The sequence below is a fragment of the Euprymna scolopes genome, chromosome 25 (assembly GCF_053919585.1).
Source record: "Euprymna scolopes isolate OS-2025 chromosome 25, ASM5391958v1, whole genome shotgun sequence".
Lineage (NCBI taxonomy): Eukaryota > Metazoa > Mollusca > Cephalopoda > Sepiida > Sepiolidae > Euprymna > Euprymna scolopes.
In genome coordinates, this window is record NC_136506.1 from 107,884,407 (window position 1) to 107,904,659 (window position 20,253).

At 32.9% G+C, this 20,253-nt stretch overlaps 1 protein-coding gene across 2 annotated transcripts in view; it reads left to right on the forward strand.

Moving 5' to 3' along the window:
• Nucleotides 1-20,253, forward strand: part of LOC145247567 (amine oxidase [flavin-containing]-like) — a 128,441-nt gene that overhangs the window by 31,237 nt on the left and 76,951 nt on the right. For both annotated transcript variants that reach the window (XM_080109413.1, XM_080109414.1), the window contains 4 exons: nucleotides 901-1,002; nucleotides 8,617-8,708; nucleotides 17,109-17,250; nucleotides 19,551-19,611. In XM_080109413.1, the coding sequence (XP_079965539.1) occupies nucleotides 901-1,002; nucleotides 8,617-8,708; nucleotides 17,109-17,250; nucleotides 19,551-19,611 (397 nt within the window). The remainder of the gene's footprint in view (nucleotides 1-900; nucleotides 1,003-8,616; nucleotides 8,709-17,108; nucleotides 17,251-19,550; nucleotides 19,612-20,253) is intronic.

Genomic DNA, 20,253 nt, shown 5'->3' on the forward strand with positions numbered 1-20,253 from the left:
AATTTTTGAGATGAGGATTGGTTATTCGTATTATTTGGATTTTTCGGACTACTATTCTCATCTTGATTGTTGTAAAGATTGAAGGTTCAATCCTCGGCGAGGGCGACCAAAAATACATTTGCGAATTACTTAGGACCTCTATCCAGTCATGGCTGCCGAAACGAGAACATGCTACTCCCGTGAAGTAAATAAAGAATTTAATTTGAAATTCAGTGCAGAAGCATTCTCGAGTTTTAAAGCCAGAGTTTACATCGACCGAAACGGTATTAAAATAATACACAAGATAAGAACAGTAGTCCGAAGAATCTAAATAATATGAAAAAGAAAAAACATCAAACTATTTTCACACATTTACATTTCAAATATTTTTTATGAATATTTTTAAGTTTTATATAAGAGCTCTGCGGGCCAAATTAAAGACTTAGACGAGCTGAATCTGATCTGCGCGCCGTAGTTTAGCGACTTCTGCCTTAGCATATTATTATAGAGATTAAATTACGTTTCTAACGCCAAATCTTTGTGCTCATAACCTAATATTATGCCAATAATAATTGCAACACTTTCTTTTTAGTGTATTTTTCGTGCCCATATCAAATTTCTTAAATAAAATTTGAAATCTATTTTCGTCTTTTTCCTTTTCCTCTCTTTTTTCTATCTCTTTCCTTTCGTTTACTAAAAACCCAAAACTCTAGTTAGTGATAGCCATTTTAAACACCGTCAAGAAAATACGACAAGTCATAGAACAATAGTGATATTTGATGATGTTAAGCAAATTTTTTCATCGATAATAATTTATTATTTTTATTCATTCAAACTGTTTCGTTCATTTCTAAATCGATTTCGTAACATGTTTGTTTATTATTGTATTATTGTACTTAGCAATTATACTTTTATTTTTAGGGAGTTTCTCACAAATTCCGGGGTGCTTTTCCAAAGCTGAGTTTTCTGGCTCAACTTGATATGAACAATCTATTCAGATTGATGGATAAAATGGCGGACGAGGTGAGTAGAACAAACGTTTCGTTTCATTATATGATCTGAATATTTTTATTTCTGTTTTTTTTTTTTTAGATGTTGCTTGATAATTTGGATTATTTGAATTATTCAGACTACTGTTCTCATCACCATTGTTACTTTCACACCGATGTAACCTCTGGCCTTTATATATCTTGTCGAACTTACGAATTTTTTTCTGTTGAATTCTGTAGAAGTCTTAAGTAATTCGTAGTTGTATTCTCTGTAAGGACCCATGGCGTAACGGATAAAATAGTAGGTAAATTCAACTCCAAGTGATATTCATCTGGAGGTTGAGAATTCAATCCTCAGAGGATGCGATCCTAAGAATACAGATGGAGACCAGATATTAGGGTCGCGAGGATGCAGTCATAATGGCTAACTACTGTTGGATTCTGAAGAGAGGCCTCCCTTCTGCTGAGCATTCCAGGTGTTTGAAGAAACGGAATTTCAAGAATATTTGGAGTGTCCTTAAAGATTGTTCAATGTAAAGATAGAATGACTACGAAGAAAACTTTTATGAGAAAATCTGGAAGTTGAGGAATAAAAACGCGCCAAAGCTTTTATTAGAACTCTCAAATCTCAAATCTTGTAGGATCCAACCAAATCCATAATAAAAATGGCAAAAAGGTATAATAGCAAAATCATTAAAAATGCAGTAAAATATGGATTGAAGTTAAAATCTTACATGAAAAAAAAACCCCACCAAAAACACTTGTTGACACAAAGAAATGAAAAAGAAAAAACCCAAAAGATCGGAAAGGTGCAATAAAAATGATAAAATTATTCCATGATTCAAGAAAACGTCTTCCGTTCTCATCTTGCGTGTGATTTTCACAACGTTTCAGTCGATGTAACCTCCGACCTTCTGAAGGCGTTTCTGTCAAACTCGGGAATTTAGACAGGATTCTCAGTGCGACCGAAAAATACAATTGTGAATTACTCAGGATTTCTATGCAATCATGGCTGAAGGAACAAGAACATGCTACCTCCGCGAAGTAAATAAGGGGTTCCGTTCGAAATTCGGTCCAAATTCTCGAGTTCGCCAAAATACACCCAAAGAAGATCAGAGGTTACATCGACCGAAACGTTGTGAAAATCATACTCAAGATGAGAACAGTAGTCCGATGAATACAAATAATTCATCTAACCAATCCTCATCTAAAAAATTCAGAAACGTCAAAAAGTCTTCCATTGTAATGATCGTCTCAAATGAAAAGATCTTCATCGTCGATGCTATTCTGAACTGTAGAAATACGGCATAAATGAAAGATTTATCGCAAAGTTAACACCTGAACTGTAGAAGACATTCAAAACAAAACATTCTGCACAAGTGATGGCTATTCGTATTGTGGCTTCTGATAGAAAAAAATATATATGATCTATATATCTATAAAAGTGAGAATGTGTGTGTGAGGACACTTCTCAACCTATATACTCAACGAATTTTTTTATCTACAGATTTGAAATTTAGTATATAGGGTGTTTAGACATGTGGAAAACTTCTTAATCGGTTTTTATCCAGAAAAAAAAAAAAACGGCTTGTAAGGGGTCAAAATTGAAAAATTGCTACGTGGGGATCGTCGATTTTTTTTTTTTTTTTTACTTACAAGAAGAGAAATGTTTAGAAAAGAACATAATACTCACATGCACATTTCTTAGTTTCTGTATGAATTAAAATATAATATTTATGCGTATTTTACGACCAGGTAATACCGGGCGACCTGCTAGTATACCTATAAAAGTGAGAATGTGTGTGTGAGAGGACAATTCTCAACCTATATACTCAACAAATTTTTGATCTACAGACTTGGGATTTGATATATAGCGTATTCAGATACGTGGAAAACTTTTTAATCCGTTTTCATCCGAAAAAAGGGCTGCTAAGGAGTCAGATTTTAAAAATTAGTACGTGGAAGTCATCGAATTTTTATCTGTTTGCTAACTGTTTCACGAATGCGCATGCGTGAATAGTTCACATTGCACATTACTTATGTTAAGAATAAGTAATGTGAAAACACTTTTAAAATACGTGTCATGCTGGTCTAATGGATATCGTACTTGATTCTTTCACTGTCTTTTAGTTTTGATTTCGATTTCAGCTCGAGTATTTTTTTTTTACTTACAAGAAGAAAAAAACATAATACTCGCATGCACATGGCTCAATTTCTGTATGAATTGAAATATATATTTATGCTTATTGTACAACCGGGCAACGCCGAGCGGCCTGCTAATAATCCATAAAGCTGATGAAAATATCAATGTTTATACTTACCACAAGACTCTGTGACACCAAGTATTGCCATAGCTTGGAGCAATTTATTCCGATCATAATTATGTATCGATACAGGGTGCTGTTGCAGTTCACACAGCTACAAATATATGGCTAGCAGTTCAGCGCAACTCGGGGTACTGTTCATAACTTTATGTGCATATATATATATATATATATATATATATATATATATATATATATATATATATATATATATATATATATATATTAAAATGTTTGACTCATGTCCAAGTAACCTACATCAAACATTTCAAGTGTTTAGACCAAAAATTGGCGGATGAGTTTGGTAGAGTCTGCAAAGGTAAATTATACATATATATATATATATATATATATATATATATATATATATATATATATATATATACAAACATATATACATATATATATATACATACATATATATACACGCATGCATATACATATATATATATACATACATATATATACAAACATATATACATATATATACATATATATATATACACATGCATATACATATATATATATATATATATATATATATATATACATGCATATTTATATGCATATATTGTGTATATTTAGGCAGCATTTTCTCATTTAGACAAATGTTATTGAATAGCACGGAATTATTCTGTTTTACAATGTTCCTTTTTATCTTCTCCAATCTCCGAATAGTCCTTTTTGTGTTCTCTCCTCCTCCCTAACTTTCAACTTTTTCTGACACGCAACTTGCTGTGTCAACGGACACATTTGCAAACTACTTTTTTCGACACACAAAAATTAACTTATAAACAGACTATTTTAACTCCTCCCACCCACTAACGCAATCCACTGTTCTGGTAAAATACGACCCACCTTAATCATTCCAAATTTATATTGTACATTGTCTATAAATCCAGCTGTAGTAATTCGATTTCTCCACTTTTATCCTTCTTTTTTAGAGAGTTCGCAACTTTTATAGCTTTTTTTTTTTTTTTTTTTTTTTTTTGGGAAGAGCTTAGTGTTTTCTTTTTTATGGCATCGAATGGTTCAGGGTCGCCTGACGAAGTCTCATTGACTGAAACAGATAGCTGTTTGTAACGACCAAATGTAACTGTTTACCCTCGAATAAATAATAAATCGAGCACTATCTAACAACCTCGTTGTATTCATTAGTCCTTACTTTTGAACATTTACAACCTGAATATATATATATATATATATATATATATATATATATATATATATATATATATATATATATTGTATTTATTTGCTTCCCCACCAAAGCAAATTAGGCACAAGGCCGTTTTTTATGTGGGGTAAAAACCAGCTCCCCTAAAAGTAGGCAAAAAGGGGGCACCCTGGTTACCAAAAATAATAATTGTCCCAGTATAGAGAGGTTCTCCTCCATTGACTGGTACAAATTATCTTTAGTGCAGCATCTGCAGAACAGATACTACACTTTGATCCCGGCCCGAAATACAGTTATATTTTTGTATTGATATACATATTAAACATCTTTTTTTCTATTTATTTAAAAAGAAAATACAACTTTGCTTTTTTTTTTTTTTTTTTTTTTTTTTTTTTTTTTTTTATATATGGGTCATGGAATTACATTCATCTACAAAAGACTGAGCTAATTTGCATATTTTTTTAAACGTTCATTTTAATTAATTCCCTCTTAGTTATTTTTCGGTTTTCTGATGGGATGATCATCTTTAGTTAACTATTACGTGTAATCATATTCATGCAGTTATTTCACATGATTTATACTTGCGTAAGATTTGCGTAAAAAGGTTATCGTAAACAAAAACCTCTTTCTATATATATATATTTATGTATGCGTGTGTATATATATATATATATATATATATATATATATATATATATATATATATATATATATATATATATATATATATATATATAATATTTCTGTAGATGACGCTTCACAGAACGTCTGAAATGCATTAAAAACGATTTCAATGATTTAAAAACATTATTACAATGATCTAAACATAATTCTCAATGAAAAACCAAGACACGGAATAATAAAATAATGTTAAAAAATACACATTGTTGGTGACTACCCCCTTATATATATATATATATATATATATATATATATATATATATATATATATATATATATATATATATATATATATATATATATGAAATAAAATGGAGGTGGAAGGACCTGGATACTCAACGTTTCGCCCGATTTATGCGGGCTTCTTCAAGAGGGATGGTCATTGACCTTGAAGAAGCCCGCATAAATCGGGCGAAACGTTGAGTATCCAGGTCCTTCCACCTACATTTTATTTCATATCGTCGGATTTAATCCAGCTCAACAATCATATATATATATATATATATGTATATATATATGTATGTTTTTGCTCTACAGGCATGAAACTTCATATGTAGGGTATTCGAACCCATACGAAATTTTATATTTGTGTTTTAGCCGGAGAAAATCGGTGCAAAAGTCTGAAAATTAAAAAAATGAAATTTGCCAAATTATAGTCAAATGACGGCATTACGGATATGCATAACGTAATAACTGTTAGTTCATGATTTAATCTTTAGACTTGCAGAAAACATGTCTTCATAACTCAGACATTAACGCCAAAGGAAAAAGTAAATCGTTAGTTAAACGTTTTGGTTTTGATTCTCGGTGGTGGCGCACGAGTGATTTTTTTTTTTAACTTTTAAAATCATTACTATATATTAGATGCAATATAATATAATATAATATAATATAATATGATATGATATAATATAATAATAAATACAAAATCTGCATTAATCAAAATATCATATTTAAGCGTAGTTTACAACCGCTCAATGCCGGATGGCCTGCTAGTATATATATATATATATATATATATATATATATATATATATATATATATATATATATATATATATATATATATATATATATATACTAGCAGAAGTACCCGTCGTTGACTGGGTTCAAAAACAGCCTACATAAAATGGACTGTGATTGATGAAAGTATGGTAGGTTATGAAAAGGAGGGGTTGTAAAAAGATAGGTTTTGATACTCAAATATTTTACCCTAAGTAAAATATGATGAAAGTAAAGATAATTTTCGCGAAAATATATTTTTTTATATCAACTTTGTTTCCATTCGTAGCCATGAGTGACCAACAAAATGATGTTTCCTTACAAAGAGAAAATGTTATATATATAATAATATAAATATACAAGAAATAATTGTTACCGTTGTCAGTAAAAGTTACTTTTATGGTAGAAAAGTTCATTGGTTTGCATTTTTAAGTAGTTTGTAAAAAAAAATTTTTTTTTTAATTCACGAAACAGTTAAAAAAAATCAAAATGGCAGCGACTTTGAAATGGAGAGCCTGGTTTACAATTTGAAGGAGGGACACCTGAGCATTCTGTGTTAACAATTTAAGAGAGTCAACGTAAGGAATATTTATAAACATATTTTTAATGTTTTCCATTATTTTGTACTTGAGGAATATTCGATTATGGCATGTGTAGTTTATATAAAAACTCATTTAAGTAGTTATCGCCTCAAATTTCGTTTTAATTTCGGTTCGCTGAAATTATTTCAAGAGCATTAAAAACTATTTCAAAACAAACAAAAAAAAATGAACTGAACTTTTATTGACGATGGAAACAGTTATTTCTTGTATATTTATTTTTTAGGGTAGTCGTTTGTTGGCTTTTCTATTAAACACTCTTACTAAATAATATCGACGAAATATCGAAAAACAAAGAAACAAAAACAGTTTTAAAAAATAATGAAGCTTTACTTACTTCAGTAAAATAATCCGAAACAGCAAAATGGGATATTAAAAAAGTAAAGGCGTAATTACTTTAGTTTTTTAAAGCAAAGAATCGATATAAATATGAATAAGAAGAAAATGGCGCCCTTTTCAAGCAGAAGAGCTTCGTTTCAGTTTTACAGTATTGAACGGTGTAGTATTGCGCCGTCGGATTCAGGGTTGTACTATTGTAATGTAAAGAACACGCAGAAAGGGTTGTAATCAACTGAATTCATTCTAGCACACTAACAAAAAACGCTTAAACAGATATATGAATAAAAATAAAAAGGTTATGTAAATGTTTTTAAAAAGACACGTAATCACGTGAGCAGGATTTTTTTCCTTCTTTTGACACGATAACAAGTAACGTTCTTTTTTATTATTTATCTATTTATCTATTTTCGAAAGAGTGCCGTGTGCAAGCGGAGAAGGAAAAAAACAGAGTTATGCAAAATTTGTGTCGAGAATTGTCTAAAGTTCCGACTTTTTTTTTTGCTTTCACTTTAATAAGAACGTGAATTTATGAGATGATTATATTCGACACAATATGATTCAACTCCCCAAAATTAATAAAAGCTAACGTGAATTAAGATTAAAGTTAAGGTGTTATTGTGGACCCTCACCCTTTTAAAAAACCTTGTTAAACTTTGTGACATATTTACATTCTATGTAGGTCAGGCGCGAACGAACACCCAATAATTTTATTATACCATATTTCTTCAAACTGAAACATAATTATCAAAGTATACTTACGCAAACAGATATGAAAAGTGTTTGTTAAAGTTTGTGCCATATTTCTATGGAGTACAGGCGCGTACGCAGACCCCACACTTTTATTATACCATCCCTATTTAAGTTGAAACATACTTATCAAAGTATTCTTATGTACATCTATATCAAAAACACTTGTAAACGTTTTTTTTTTTAATTTTTTATTTCCATCGCAGACCCGACAATTTTTATGAACCACCGTTCTGCCAGATCAAACATACCCATTCCTGATCCTCGATACATCTATCATTATATGTAATCAGTTTTTTAAAATAGTCAACCATATAGGAGCCTATTCGTGACCACACACACACACACACACACACACACACACACACACACACACACACACACACACACACGTTCAGCTTTATATTATATATATATATATATATATATATATATATATACATATATATATATATATATATGTGTGTGTGTGTGTGTGTGTGTGTGTGTGTGTGTGTGTGGTCACGAATAGGCTCCTATATATGTGTGTGTGTGTGTGTGTGTGTGTAAATTATTGGCAACAATCGTATTTAAATACGACAAAAACTGTAAGTGTTAATGAACAAATATTGTTTGAATTGTAGTATAAATATTATAAGGACAATAGTCTGAAGATAACCAATATAAACAATAACTTAATCCCCTCCCCATAAAAAAAATCAGAGTGCAATTTCTCCATTTCGTTTACACAAGATTTATTTTGTGACTAATCCGGCCATTTTTATTTCTTTCTTTTACAGATTCCCGTGTCAGAACCATGGAAAGCCCCCAAAGCCCGTGAATGGGACACGATGACAATGAAAGCTTTTTATGATAAAGTTATTTGGACCAAGTAAGGAGAAACATCTGTCTATTAATGATGGGCCGATAACAACATTTTTCCGATTTCAATAAATTGCCGATTCTATTCTATATTCCTGATTCTGATACAATGATCGATTCCAATTCCCATTTAAATCTTTAAATATTTAGCTATAGAGCATATTTTAATGTTTAAATTATCCTATAAACCTATATATGCATATATTTTCGCAATGTAAAAATACACTTGTGTGGAGGTCTGTGCTCTATAAATTTTAGTTTTACTGCTAATTTAAAAATCAATGAATATTCATCATTGTATCATTAATAACAGCAATGGTAAATTAAGTTTAAAAAAGACAAAAATATAAATAAAAGATAAAAGTAAATAAATAAAAGAAGCGTTTTTAGCATGGGAAAATAGGCACCATTTTTTCTGATGCCACAAAAAGTCCCGATTTTTTAGATTCTTGATTCTGATTCTGATTCTGATTACTCGTCTCAACACTATCTCTCTATATAAATGACAGCCATCGTTCCTCTGTTTATTCGCGTTACACATGTTCTTCATCCAATTCACATGTAAAATGTCTATACCAATTAGAAATCACCGTACCCAAGGATTGTTTTATAGTAAAGACGTTATGATATTAATTGATTTTCTAATCAAAACATTAAATTCTGGTTTCAGGACCAGTCAAACGTAACCTACAAAAAAAAAAAGAAAAAAAAATTCTTTATTTTTATTTAACAAATATTTGATGTTTCATATTAAAATTTGTAAAATCAGTTTATAATTTAATTTGATAATGAAATAAAAAAAGTTTAAATAAAAAACTAAATTACTAAAAAAATGCACAGCGCTCCTGTTGCCGATACACGTAAGTTATTTATCTTGGAAATTTTCGAAACATTCTCATAATAAATAGAAGGCTTTAATAACTTTGGGATACTATGGCCGTCTCCTCTCTCTCCCCTAGATAAGACCTCCGGAAATGGGAAGAAATGATCCATTAGCAGAGAAAAAGTTTAGGAAGTGAGACTGGTAAAAAGACGATGGGATGGTCGCCAATTTCTTTCTGAACTCTCGAGACATTAAGACGTTTCATGGCCAGTGGTCTGTTTCCAATCAACCACTCCCAACTGCTAGGATAAGTGCAGAAGTAGCGAGTTTCTATTAATCAACTGTGGCGGTGTCTAAGACAAAAAAGTGGATATGAAATTTCTGATTTTGGATCAATAAATTTAGGAGTCAGAGTTAGTTTTTTATGGAAAACACTCCAGATAGGCATAAATCCACTTTATGTAAATAGCTAAAAAATACTACTTCAATGTCAAAAACTTGCCAATGTCAGATGGTATAGATTCTGACCTAGAAAACAATAATTCTTCCCTCTTTGTCAGAAACATCGCTCATGGAATATAATGACTAAAGAACAAAGTAAGGGAAGCGAGAGTTACACGACTGTCAGTAGTAAAGTTTGGACAGATTTTCAGTTTGGGATAGTAGATGACGGTTGGCAGTTCAAAGGTCTCTTGAGAGCGATCGGAGATATTGAAATCAAAGTTTGGTAAGAATAGGTGGAACCGAGAAAATAATCACTAGGGACCAGATAGCTAGCAACGTTTGGAGTTCCTTTATCTACTCTGTGTTATAGTATCACACACACACACACACACACACACACACACACACACACACACACACACACGCGCGCGCGCGCGCACGCACGCACACACGCACGCACGCACGCACGCACACACCCACAACTAAATGAGTTCTTTGTAGCCTGGATCCAGGCTTGGATAGGATATAGATGTCTTTGTAGATGTACTAAGATATAATATCACACACACACACACACACACACACACACACACACACACACACACACACACACACACACACACACACACCTAAATGAGTTCTTTGTAGCCTGGATCCAGGCTTGGATAGGATATAGATGTCTTTGTAGATGTACTAAGATATAATATCACACACACACACACACACACACACACACACACACACACACACACACACACACACACACACACACCTAAATGAGTTCTTTGTAGCCTGAATCCAGGCTTGGATAGGATATAGATGTCTTTGTAGATGTTACTAAGATCTAGTATCACACACACACTCACACGCCCCCCCCCACACAACTAAATGAGTTCTTTGTTACCTCGATCCAGGCTTGGATAGGATATAGACGTCCTTGTAAATGTACCAAGTTCGTGTGTTGACAAGAAAATAACGTTATAAAGATGACGAATGAGAAAACTGGACAAAAATTATTGTGAATAAAAAATGCTGAATTGTTAATGAAAGGAAAGGAAATAAAGTCAACGAACAAAACATGTTTATACATTAACAATTTTACAATTTAGACGCGGAGCATATTTGGAATGAGTAAATAGTTCGTTAGAAAAGTTGGAAGTTCTTGTTTAAAACAAGTTCAACGACAAAAAAAGACACAAAAAGTGTGTATGTCTATGTTTGTTTTTTGTTAGTGTGTTTATGTGTGTAGGGCTGTGATAATAGAATATTCTTTCCTTCGTTTTGATTGTTGAGTATATATCCGTTAATATCTTATATGTTTTTTTTATGTAGATTGATGTGGTTTTCAGTTGATTAACTGTGCCTAATTGTATTGGATATATACTCAAGAGTCAGAAGAATGAAAAGAATATGCTGTTGTCACAGCCCTACTAATAAGCGATGCAGCATTATGCGTGCGTATTTGCCCTCGTTTTATTTCTCTCTTTTTCAATTTTCTTATCATTTTGTTTTTGCTGGGTATGGTGCATCCTACCGGATGCCAGACATCCACCTGCAATTTTAGACATTCCAACCGAGAGATCTTTCTAAGATTGTAACTATCCCTTTAAGTGCAATTGTTTGTATCTCTCTTACAATTGGTTCACCGGGTATGTCTGCCAGATAGTTTTTGAAATTCTTTTTCATAAATCCTATTGCTCCTATAATTACTTCCTGAGATTCCACTTTCTTTTTTGTGTCGTACATAAGACCTTGGCATTTCGTTATCGTCTACCTCTTCGCTCTGATTAAACCAGGACCATTGGATACACTAACTACTACTAGGGTTGCTACTTTCTCCCATTTGTCTGATATCACTATGTCAGAGTTAACAGCTCTGTTTTTCAGTACGTAGCTGTAAAAAGTGCATACTCACAATAGCTGATCTATGACTTATTTCTAACAGTTCTTTCTTGTAAATGTTCACAGTACCTGCTGATACACTGGATATTTACAACCACGTTGGTGGGCTGTTTTTTTTCCACTCTTCACGGAACCAAATGGAGAGGCTAACCCTAAGTCCCCGTGGCTACACTTTTATCTTCGTCTAGTGATGGATCCTTCAAAATATAACCGGCACTTGCTACTAGAACTACCGCTCTGATGCTCAGAGCGCACAAAACGAGCAAGACCCTAAGTCTGGGTGGCAACATTTTTCACTTTGGTCGGCTGAGTTCTTTTTTGTAGATGCTCTAGTGTCGCTGTTATATTGCTTCGCTCCATGCAATCTGAACTGGTTGTCAGTGCTGCAAATGTAAAAGAGAGGGGAGGTGCGAATGAACTGGAAATCCGGGCCATCAAAAAAAAAAAAAAATGGATGACCTGGTCCTATGACACAAGTCGGTTTATCGGTCAGACGTTGAATAGAGCAAAGTTCGGATGAACTTAAACCCTGACCGACAAAAATGAAACCCGGGAATAAGATGACGTAAGTCGGCCGCAAATAAGACCAAATGCAAACATCAACAGCGTCAGAATGTGGGTCGATGATGTAAATTGGTTAACGGGAAAATTCATAAAAAGCAATGATAAACAAGAATCAATTCAGTCAGAGTGACAGCAGGAAGGGAAGGACAGGCGACGCTCAACTGCCTGTCACGGTCGCAACCACACCCTTTCCACCTACACTATCTCCACCACCACCTCTACCGCCGATTATGTGTATATAAATGTTTATTAAATAAACAAAGTTGTTTTATAACAAATCGTCTCGTTATTCATTAATAAATGAGCAGCGGTCATTCCATTCACTAGACGACTTACAACAAACATATATGCATCAATGTCAAACAAACTATCTCTATATCTATCGAGATATTCAAAAATCTCGGATAGTGAAAATACAGGCTGGGTGCTAATAAAATAGACGTCACCGCCATACCAACCAGTATATAACACAAATAACTGTATTTTCTAATCAAAGCAATTCAATAATCAATGATAACTCAGAGATCATAGTCATATAAACGAGAATACTTATTCAGAAGATCTTGCAAGTACATTTTGTGCAAAGGAAAGTTAAACTATTCTTTGGGTTCTTAATGGTTTTAAGATGCAAGATTTTTTTCAACTTGGATTCTTTCAGATGGTTTCTAAGTCAAAGGAGGCAGAGCTTTTCCACTTAGCTCTTTTAGAGGATCAGTTTTTATGGTACAATCATGGTGACACACTGGTTCTCGCCAGATCAGTGAAGTTAAGCAATGTCGAGCTTGGCCAGTACCAGATGGATGACCATTTGAGAAGACGATGTGCTTTTAGACGAGGTAAAATACCAGGTTGAGCAACTGGCATGGTCTTTCGCTCTCTCGAGGATAGATGGGCCTCTCTTAAGCTGTGGTAGCAAACCCATCTAGTGATGGCGTTACAATAAAAAATACCCTTGATAGCCCTAGTGAAGCATCAAACGGACAAGATTTGAATTACACTTTAAACTCGTGTACTGAATTCAATCTATGCTGCATGTTCCTTTCCTTTGGGCTAAAGTCCAAAAGTGATGCATACTCTTCAACGGCCAGCAATCAAGTTCTTTATTTGCCAAAAATAAACGGTTTTTTTTAAATCAATTTGTGGTTTCTCCTTCTCTCTAGGCCAGATTACCATTTCACCCTCTGTCGTTTAGAGATTACCATTTCTCCCTCTGATCTATTTCTTTTTTTTTCTCTCTCTAAAATCCTTTATCCTCTACTTTCTCTTAATCCATATCTCTTTTATTCTCCTTCCATCTCTCTCTCTCTCTCTCTCTCTCTCTCTCTCTCTCTTTCTCTCTCTCACGGTGCCTTTCTATCTCTTTCTTTCTCTTAACAAGCAATTCGATTATCTACCTCCATGGATAGGCTGTTGCTTGATATGCATCTATGAATCTTTCGTTATCTTTTGTTTTCAATTTCGGTTTTCATATTCCACAGATGGCTATAATGATCTTGTGTACATAAATGCAAATATTGTGTTGCCCAAATATCTATTTTACCTCGTTGAGACATGAAGTTTTTCTACAATATCGCAATAAAAACATATTCTATCATTTCCCTGAAATCTGGGCTCTCTTAAACCTAGTGTCAAACACCCTACCTTATCCTTAGCCTGTAAGCAATTTGATACTGCCCGGCACATTCAACATATTCATCTTTTCATAGATGGTTCAATGGAGATCAGATTGAAATAACTTGCACGAAACAAATACGATCTTTAAATTAACTGAAGTGATGAGATTAAAAACACACGTGTGGTGTGTATGATTTTTATTACTTAAATTGATAAGAAAATGCAATCTACATTTCATAATAGAAAAACGTACAGCTGTCTATTGATAATACGAAAATATGAAATCTTAGACACACACACACACACACACACTCTCTCACACACACACACACTAGTAGTCCATGGAGTATTAGTCACTAAGATGATTAACAAAAAACACATCGTTATTTGGCTGTCTAATTTCTATAACACACACACACACACACACACACACACACACACACACACACACACACACACACACACACACACACACACACACACACACACACACACACACACACACATATATATATCAGCTGGGAAATGTATTAGAGAACTTTTTTTTCGGAGGCGGGGAAGCTTCTCTTGGCACTAAATACATAAATCAAATTAAATAGTTGGATATTGTTTATATTGTAAAAATAATTGATTGTTCATTCTTTTATGAAACTGAATATTAAAAAATGTTAGCTAAAAAGAATAAACAATACAAAATAAAAATACATTGTTAAAAAAATAGGTTAGGTTAAAAAATAGGTTAGGAGAGGACTCTTTGTTTGCAGAAGCATGTTTTGGACAAACGTGTATAGCCACGTGAATTGGTCACGTTTGGGAAACACACTTCTCACGTCATAACAAAAGGACGATTCGCCATAGAATTCAATATGTTCAAATTTCAGAGAGTTAAGTCTGCTAGTCAGTCAGCAGAGATCAGGAGAGTCAGTCAGTTGGCAGTCAATGGCCAGCTGCCCCTTTGGAAGCGAAGTGTAGAAGCTTAAACTATGTAGATACCAAATGTGAATTCCTGACGTCATCAACATTCGACCGGTCCAATGAATAAGGAATCACCATCTATATTTTGTAACTGTTTGTCTTCGTGTCAAAAGTTTTAAAAGTAAAAAAAAAATATTTGGGTGCCATCAACTAGAATCGAAACCGAAAGCAAAACTGTAGTATTCAAAGCTGGTGACGTTACCACTGTACCAACGTGAAAAGCATATAATCTAATTAAAAATACAATATTAAAAATAATAAAAGAAGAATGTACAAAATGTATGACGATTTTTTCAATTTTGACCCCTTAAAACTATTTTAACTGCTAAAGACCCATAAAAGAACGGTCCATAAAAAATCCAATCATTTAAGGCCCCTAGCGCCGCTCTGCGACTTTTAGTTTCAGAAGAGATAGTTTTAAATATGGAGATAGACAGACTGACGAGCAGAAAGAGAGGCATATAGCCTTATATATATATATATATATATATATATATATATATATATATATATATATATATATATATATATTATAAGGTAAAATTAAAAGCCAAGAACAATGCGAGATTTTTTTTTATATAGAGTAAAATTAAATGAAAAGAAAAGAAATAAATTTCTTTTTTTTTGTTGTTGTTTGTTTTTTCTTTTTCACACAAATTTTAACTCTAAACAACAGTAATTTTTTTTTCTGTTGTATTCAATGGTGTTATAAATCTCAATATATTTCAGACTTATTAGTCCTTTTTCAAGAGAAGACAGCGGAAGAGTGTTCAAAATTGGAAAAGCAGCCGCAGAGTTTGCCACGTGATACCGCGAAATATAGAACAAAAAATGACTCGAATCTTTAATTATTTCAAAAAATACTCCCACACTAAACAATAGACTGGAATTGAGCTCCGCTTTTATAATATAAGTTTAAAACATAAGAAAAACAATAATTAAAAAGAAAAAGAAAAAAAAACCTTGCTTGAATAGTCATCTCCCTTGATTCACAAACGCAACAAGTATTTCAAACATCAACTGATTTATTTTAACGTTCTCCTAACGTCATTTTTTGTTCTATATTTCGCGGTATCACGTGGCAAACTCTGCGGCTGCTTTTCCAATTTTGAACACTCTTCCGCTGTCTTCTCTTGAAAAAGGACTAATAAGTCTGAAATATATTGAGATTTATAACACCATTGAATACAACAGAAAAAAAAAATTACTGTTGTTTAGAGTTAAAATTTGTGTGAAAAAGAAAAAACAAACAACAAAAAAAAAGAAATTTATTTCTTTTGTTTTCATTTAATTTTACTCTATATAAAAAAAAATCTCGCATTGTTCTTGGCTTTTAATTTTACCTTATAATTTTCTTCAACAATGCTTCAAGCAAACTACAACCTACTTATATATATATATATATATATATATATATATATATATATATATATATAATACTTAAAATTTTTAAATATAATCAGATATAATACTTCCATTTTTAATGCTATTGCTTTTTGTTATTTTCTTTCTATTTGAATTTCGTTTTCTAATATATAAAAGGCTATATATCTCTCTGTCTGCCCGTCCGTCTGTCTATCTCCATATTTAAAACTCTATCTCATCGAAACTAAAAATTGCAGAGTGGCACTAGGGGCCTCAAATGATTGGATTTTTTATGGATCGTTCTTTTATGGGTCATTAGCCAGATGAAATAGTTTTTAAAGGGTCAAAAAGGGGTCAAAAGTGAAAAAAAAATCGTTATACTTTTTGTACATTCATCTTAGTTCATTTTTATCAGTTCATTTGCGTGTCACATTGGTACAGTGGTAACGTCACCAGCTTTAAATGCTACAATTTTGCTTCCGTTTTCGATTCCAGCTGATGGTACCCAAATACTTCTTCTTTTACTTTTAAAATCCCGACTCTATAATAATATACATGAAATCTGGACAAATTAAATATCATATTTAAGTGTATTTTGCGACCGGGCAAAGCCTCTCCCTCCCCTGTTAGTAATATATACGAAATATGGAACAATTAAAATATCACAATTTAAGCGTATTTTCTTCTTCCGCTAGTTTTAATATAATTTCTTTCTCTTTTCAGAACTTGTCGAAGATTTGCAGATATGTTTGTCAATGTAAACGTTACTGTTGAACCATATGAATGCTCTCTGCTATGGTTTCTAAATTACATCCAACGTTGTGGTGGAACCAATCGAATATTTAGTACAACGAATGGCGGCCAGGTAAATAATAGACGACCCCTCCCCAGCTATAAACATTTACTAGTCGCCCCTCTTGAATAGTGTCCAAAAAAGAACCTTTAATCTTATAGGTCCTACACTGTCATTTAAGCTCGAATTTCTGTCCCCTCACCGCAAAGTTGTTAGCTTATGCTTCTTTTACAAACACTTCAACGGAATGAGGAACTTGCTGCAATTTTGCCCCCCCCCCTCTCAACGTAAATACTCCCGATTAACCCGACGATAGAGGTCTTTAGATGTTGGAAGGTTTTCTACTCGAACCGCTTGCCTGTAGAATTCTCTCCTTGATCCCTGTTTCTTCGGCTGTAGTAACATGCAGGAGTTTAAATGTGATGTGAACAAATATTTCGATGCTCAACTACATGTTGAATTTCCTCCTCTTCTCAGAGAAGGTATAAATGTCTCACCACGAAATAAAATACAAGTTTTTTCTATCTTAACAGCAGAATAAAATTCTATCTCATGTCGTCCACTCTTCCCGTGATAGAAATATCGAAAATTAAAGAACACAAAAAAAAAAAAACGCACAAAAAAAAGAACAGAAAGATACAAATAAATCATCAAATTTGAAAAAAAAGGACCTTTTTATAGAGATTTTAGTGTTGCCTTCTCTTCTGCCAGTGACTATGCAGACATTCTGGGATACTGATATTTATCATAGTTTATCATCGATCTTAAGTTATTGTTAACTCATGCAGTTTGCTCCAAGACGTCTAACTGACTGCCTACTCCTCTTTCACCCCCTCCCCTTTAGCTATGTGATGTCATATCCGCTTCTGGTACATAGGAGATCAAACTGACATCCGAGTACACATTTAGCTGACTTCGACTGAACTCTATTTTCTGTAATCCTAAACCAAGAAATATTATACTTGCCAATATTTAACACTTCTCACTTAAGTTGCTCCCATAAATCACATCCCTAATTCACAGCAGCCCCTTATGTCTCTGTAACAGTGTGTTTTGTTTGTGGTGAATTGAAGTTAAAACTAAAAAGTTTTAAAATGGCTTTTTTCCACATTAAGTTAAATTAACCAGTTATGAAGAATTCCATTAGAAGTTAAATATTTGAGTTAGAGATATGTACCAAAATGCTGTATTATTTAATGTTGAATTCTTTTTTTCAATTTTCGTATCTGTTTGTTGAAGCTGGGGTATGGGGCTTTCTACCGGATTCCAAACATTCATCCGCCATCATTCCAACCGAGAGATCTTTTTAAGATTTTAACCGTCCCTGCAGGTCTGTGTGATATCCTAATGAATATAGTATAGTCATTTATACTGTAATAATGTTGGATCTCGATATAGGCTGTTAAAAATTATTTGGATATTTATATCTAACTTGTGCATTAAAGGCAAAAACACTTTTGTTTAAGAACAATCGTTTTTTTGGGGATAAAGGTAGTGACAAACCAAACAAAAATAATTATTACATTCAATCAAATAGTCATTACAATTTCAAATACAACAAAGGGATACTTGGTCGGTTTCTTGTGTGATTTCCAAGAAACTGCTGTTCTGGAAGGTGTTTTCTTTGTATAAGAAAGTCAGTTTAGCAGAGGTGAGGTGCTCTTCCCCTCTTTTTTTGTTAATAAAAATTAACTTCCTCCAATATTTGAGAGTTCCTTCTCTGTTGAAAGTTCTTTTGTGAGAGTTTATATAGAACCTCTCCTCTTGCTTAAAGGGTGCAAAAAGCAACATAAATTATAATAAACTCATTTATGCGAATTATCAAACATTTTATTCAGAATATTTCCAACAAGTTGAATCAAAAATGAAATAAACTGATATCTCACCATATTCATTTAATCTCATGTCTGTTCACATGCATTTCTTTAGATCAACGATTAAATATTTGAAATAATTATCTTGTGTGTCTTTTTTGGACGGGATCGGTTTATTAGATTTCTTGTAGTTTCAGATTCGTAGTGTTCTTTCCATGCTTTTTTAAATTTATATTGCGACATCTATGTAGCTGATTAGCGTTCATAGTTTATGTGGGTTGGGTTTCAATATTTGAAAAGTTTCTTTAAAATTTCAGCTGTTTTCATTATTGAAGTCCGTTGCATAGTCTTGCCCTTCCCTGTGATTTTATTTTCTTTTTTTTTTCTTTTAAAGTTTCTGGTAGTATTCTCATTACTTTTACGGTTATTGATATTATAGTAACTTTCTTCATGTGTATTTGTATTATAGTGTCTTTCTTCATGTAAATTATTATTATTATTATTATTATTATTATTATTATTATTATTTATTTATTTATTTTATTTTATTTTTTTCAGGAACGTAAATTAGTTGGCGGCTCACAACAAGTTAGTAATGCAATTGCCAAATATTTAGGAGGTATGTTGTTTAAAAAACTTATATTTTGCAAATCCTTATAAGCTAGGAAATGCACATGAAGAGACGTTGGGACCTTAAACTATCTCAGACAACAGTCTGAGATAGTTGTTACAAACCTGCGTTGTGCAACTTGTACAAATCTGGGTGGACGAAAAATGAAGAAAAAGAAATAAAAATGGCCGCCTTATCTCTTTACATGTCTGCAATGTTACCAAAGAGATGGATGGATATAATAAAGCAGGTATCTAACCCTCCGCAACTGATATACTCAGGCTTAATAGATCAATTAACACCAGATCAAATCCGTGAAATACATCAAAAGAGTGGGCACCCTGGAAGGTATCGATCAAGGGAGCAATACACTCACGCGAAGAGTGTAAGCGAATTGATCCAGCACCATCCTGATAACAAAAAGGGAAGCTTGAGGTGGAGGAAAACTGGTGTTGGATAGGTAGGGATATAACTCATTATGATGACAAACATTTCTTGACTTTAACAGACTGTGGCCCAACGCGTTTCATGATATGGTGTCTGTTGACATGACAGGATACATCGAGCATTGTGCGACAGTTAAGATCCATCTTTTTTAATGTGGTCCCCCGCTTGAAATCTTGACTGAATATGCCTCTACATTTCCTTGTC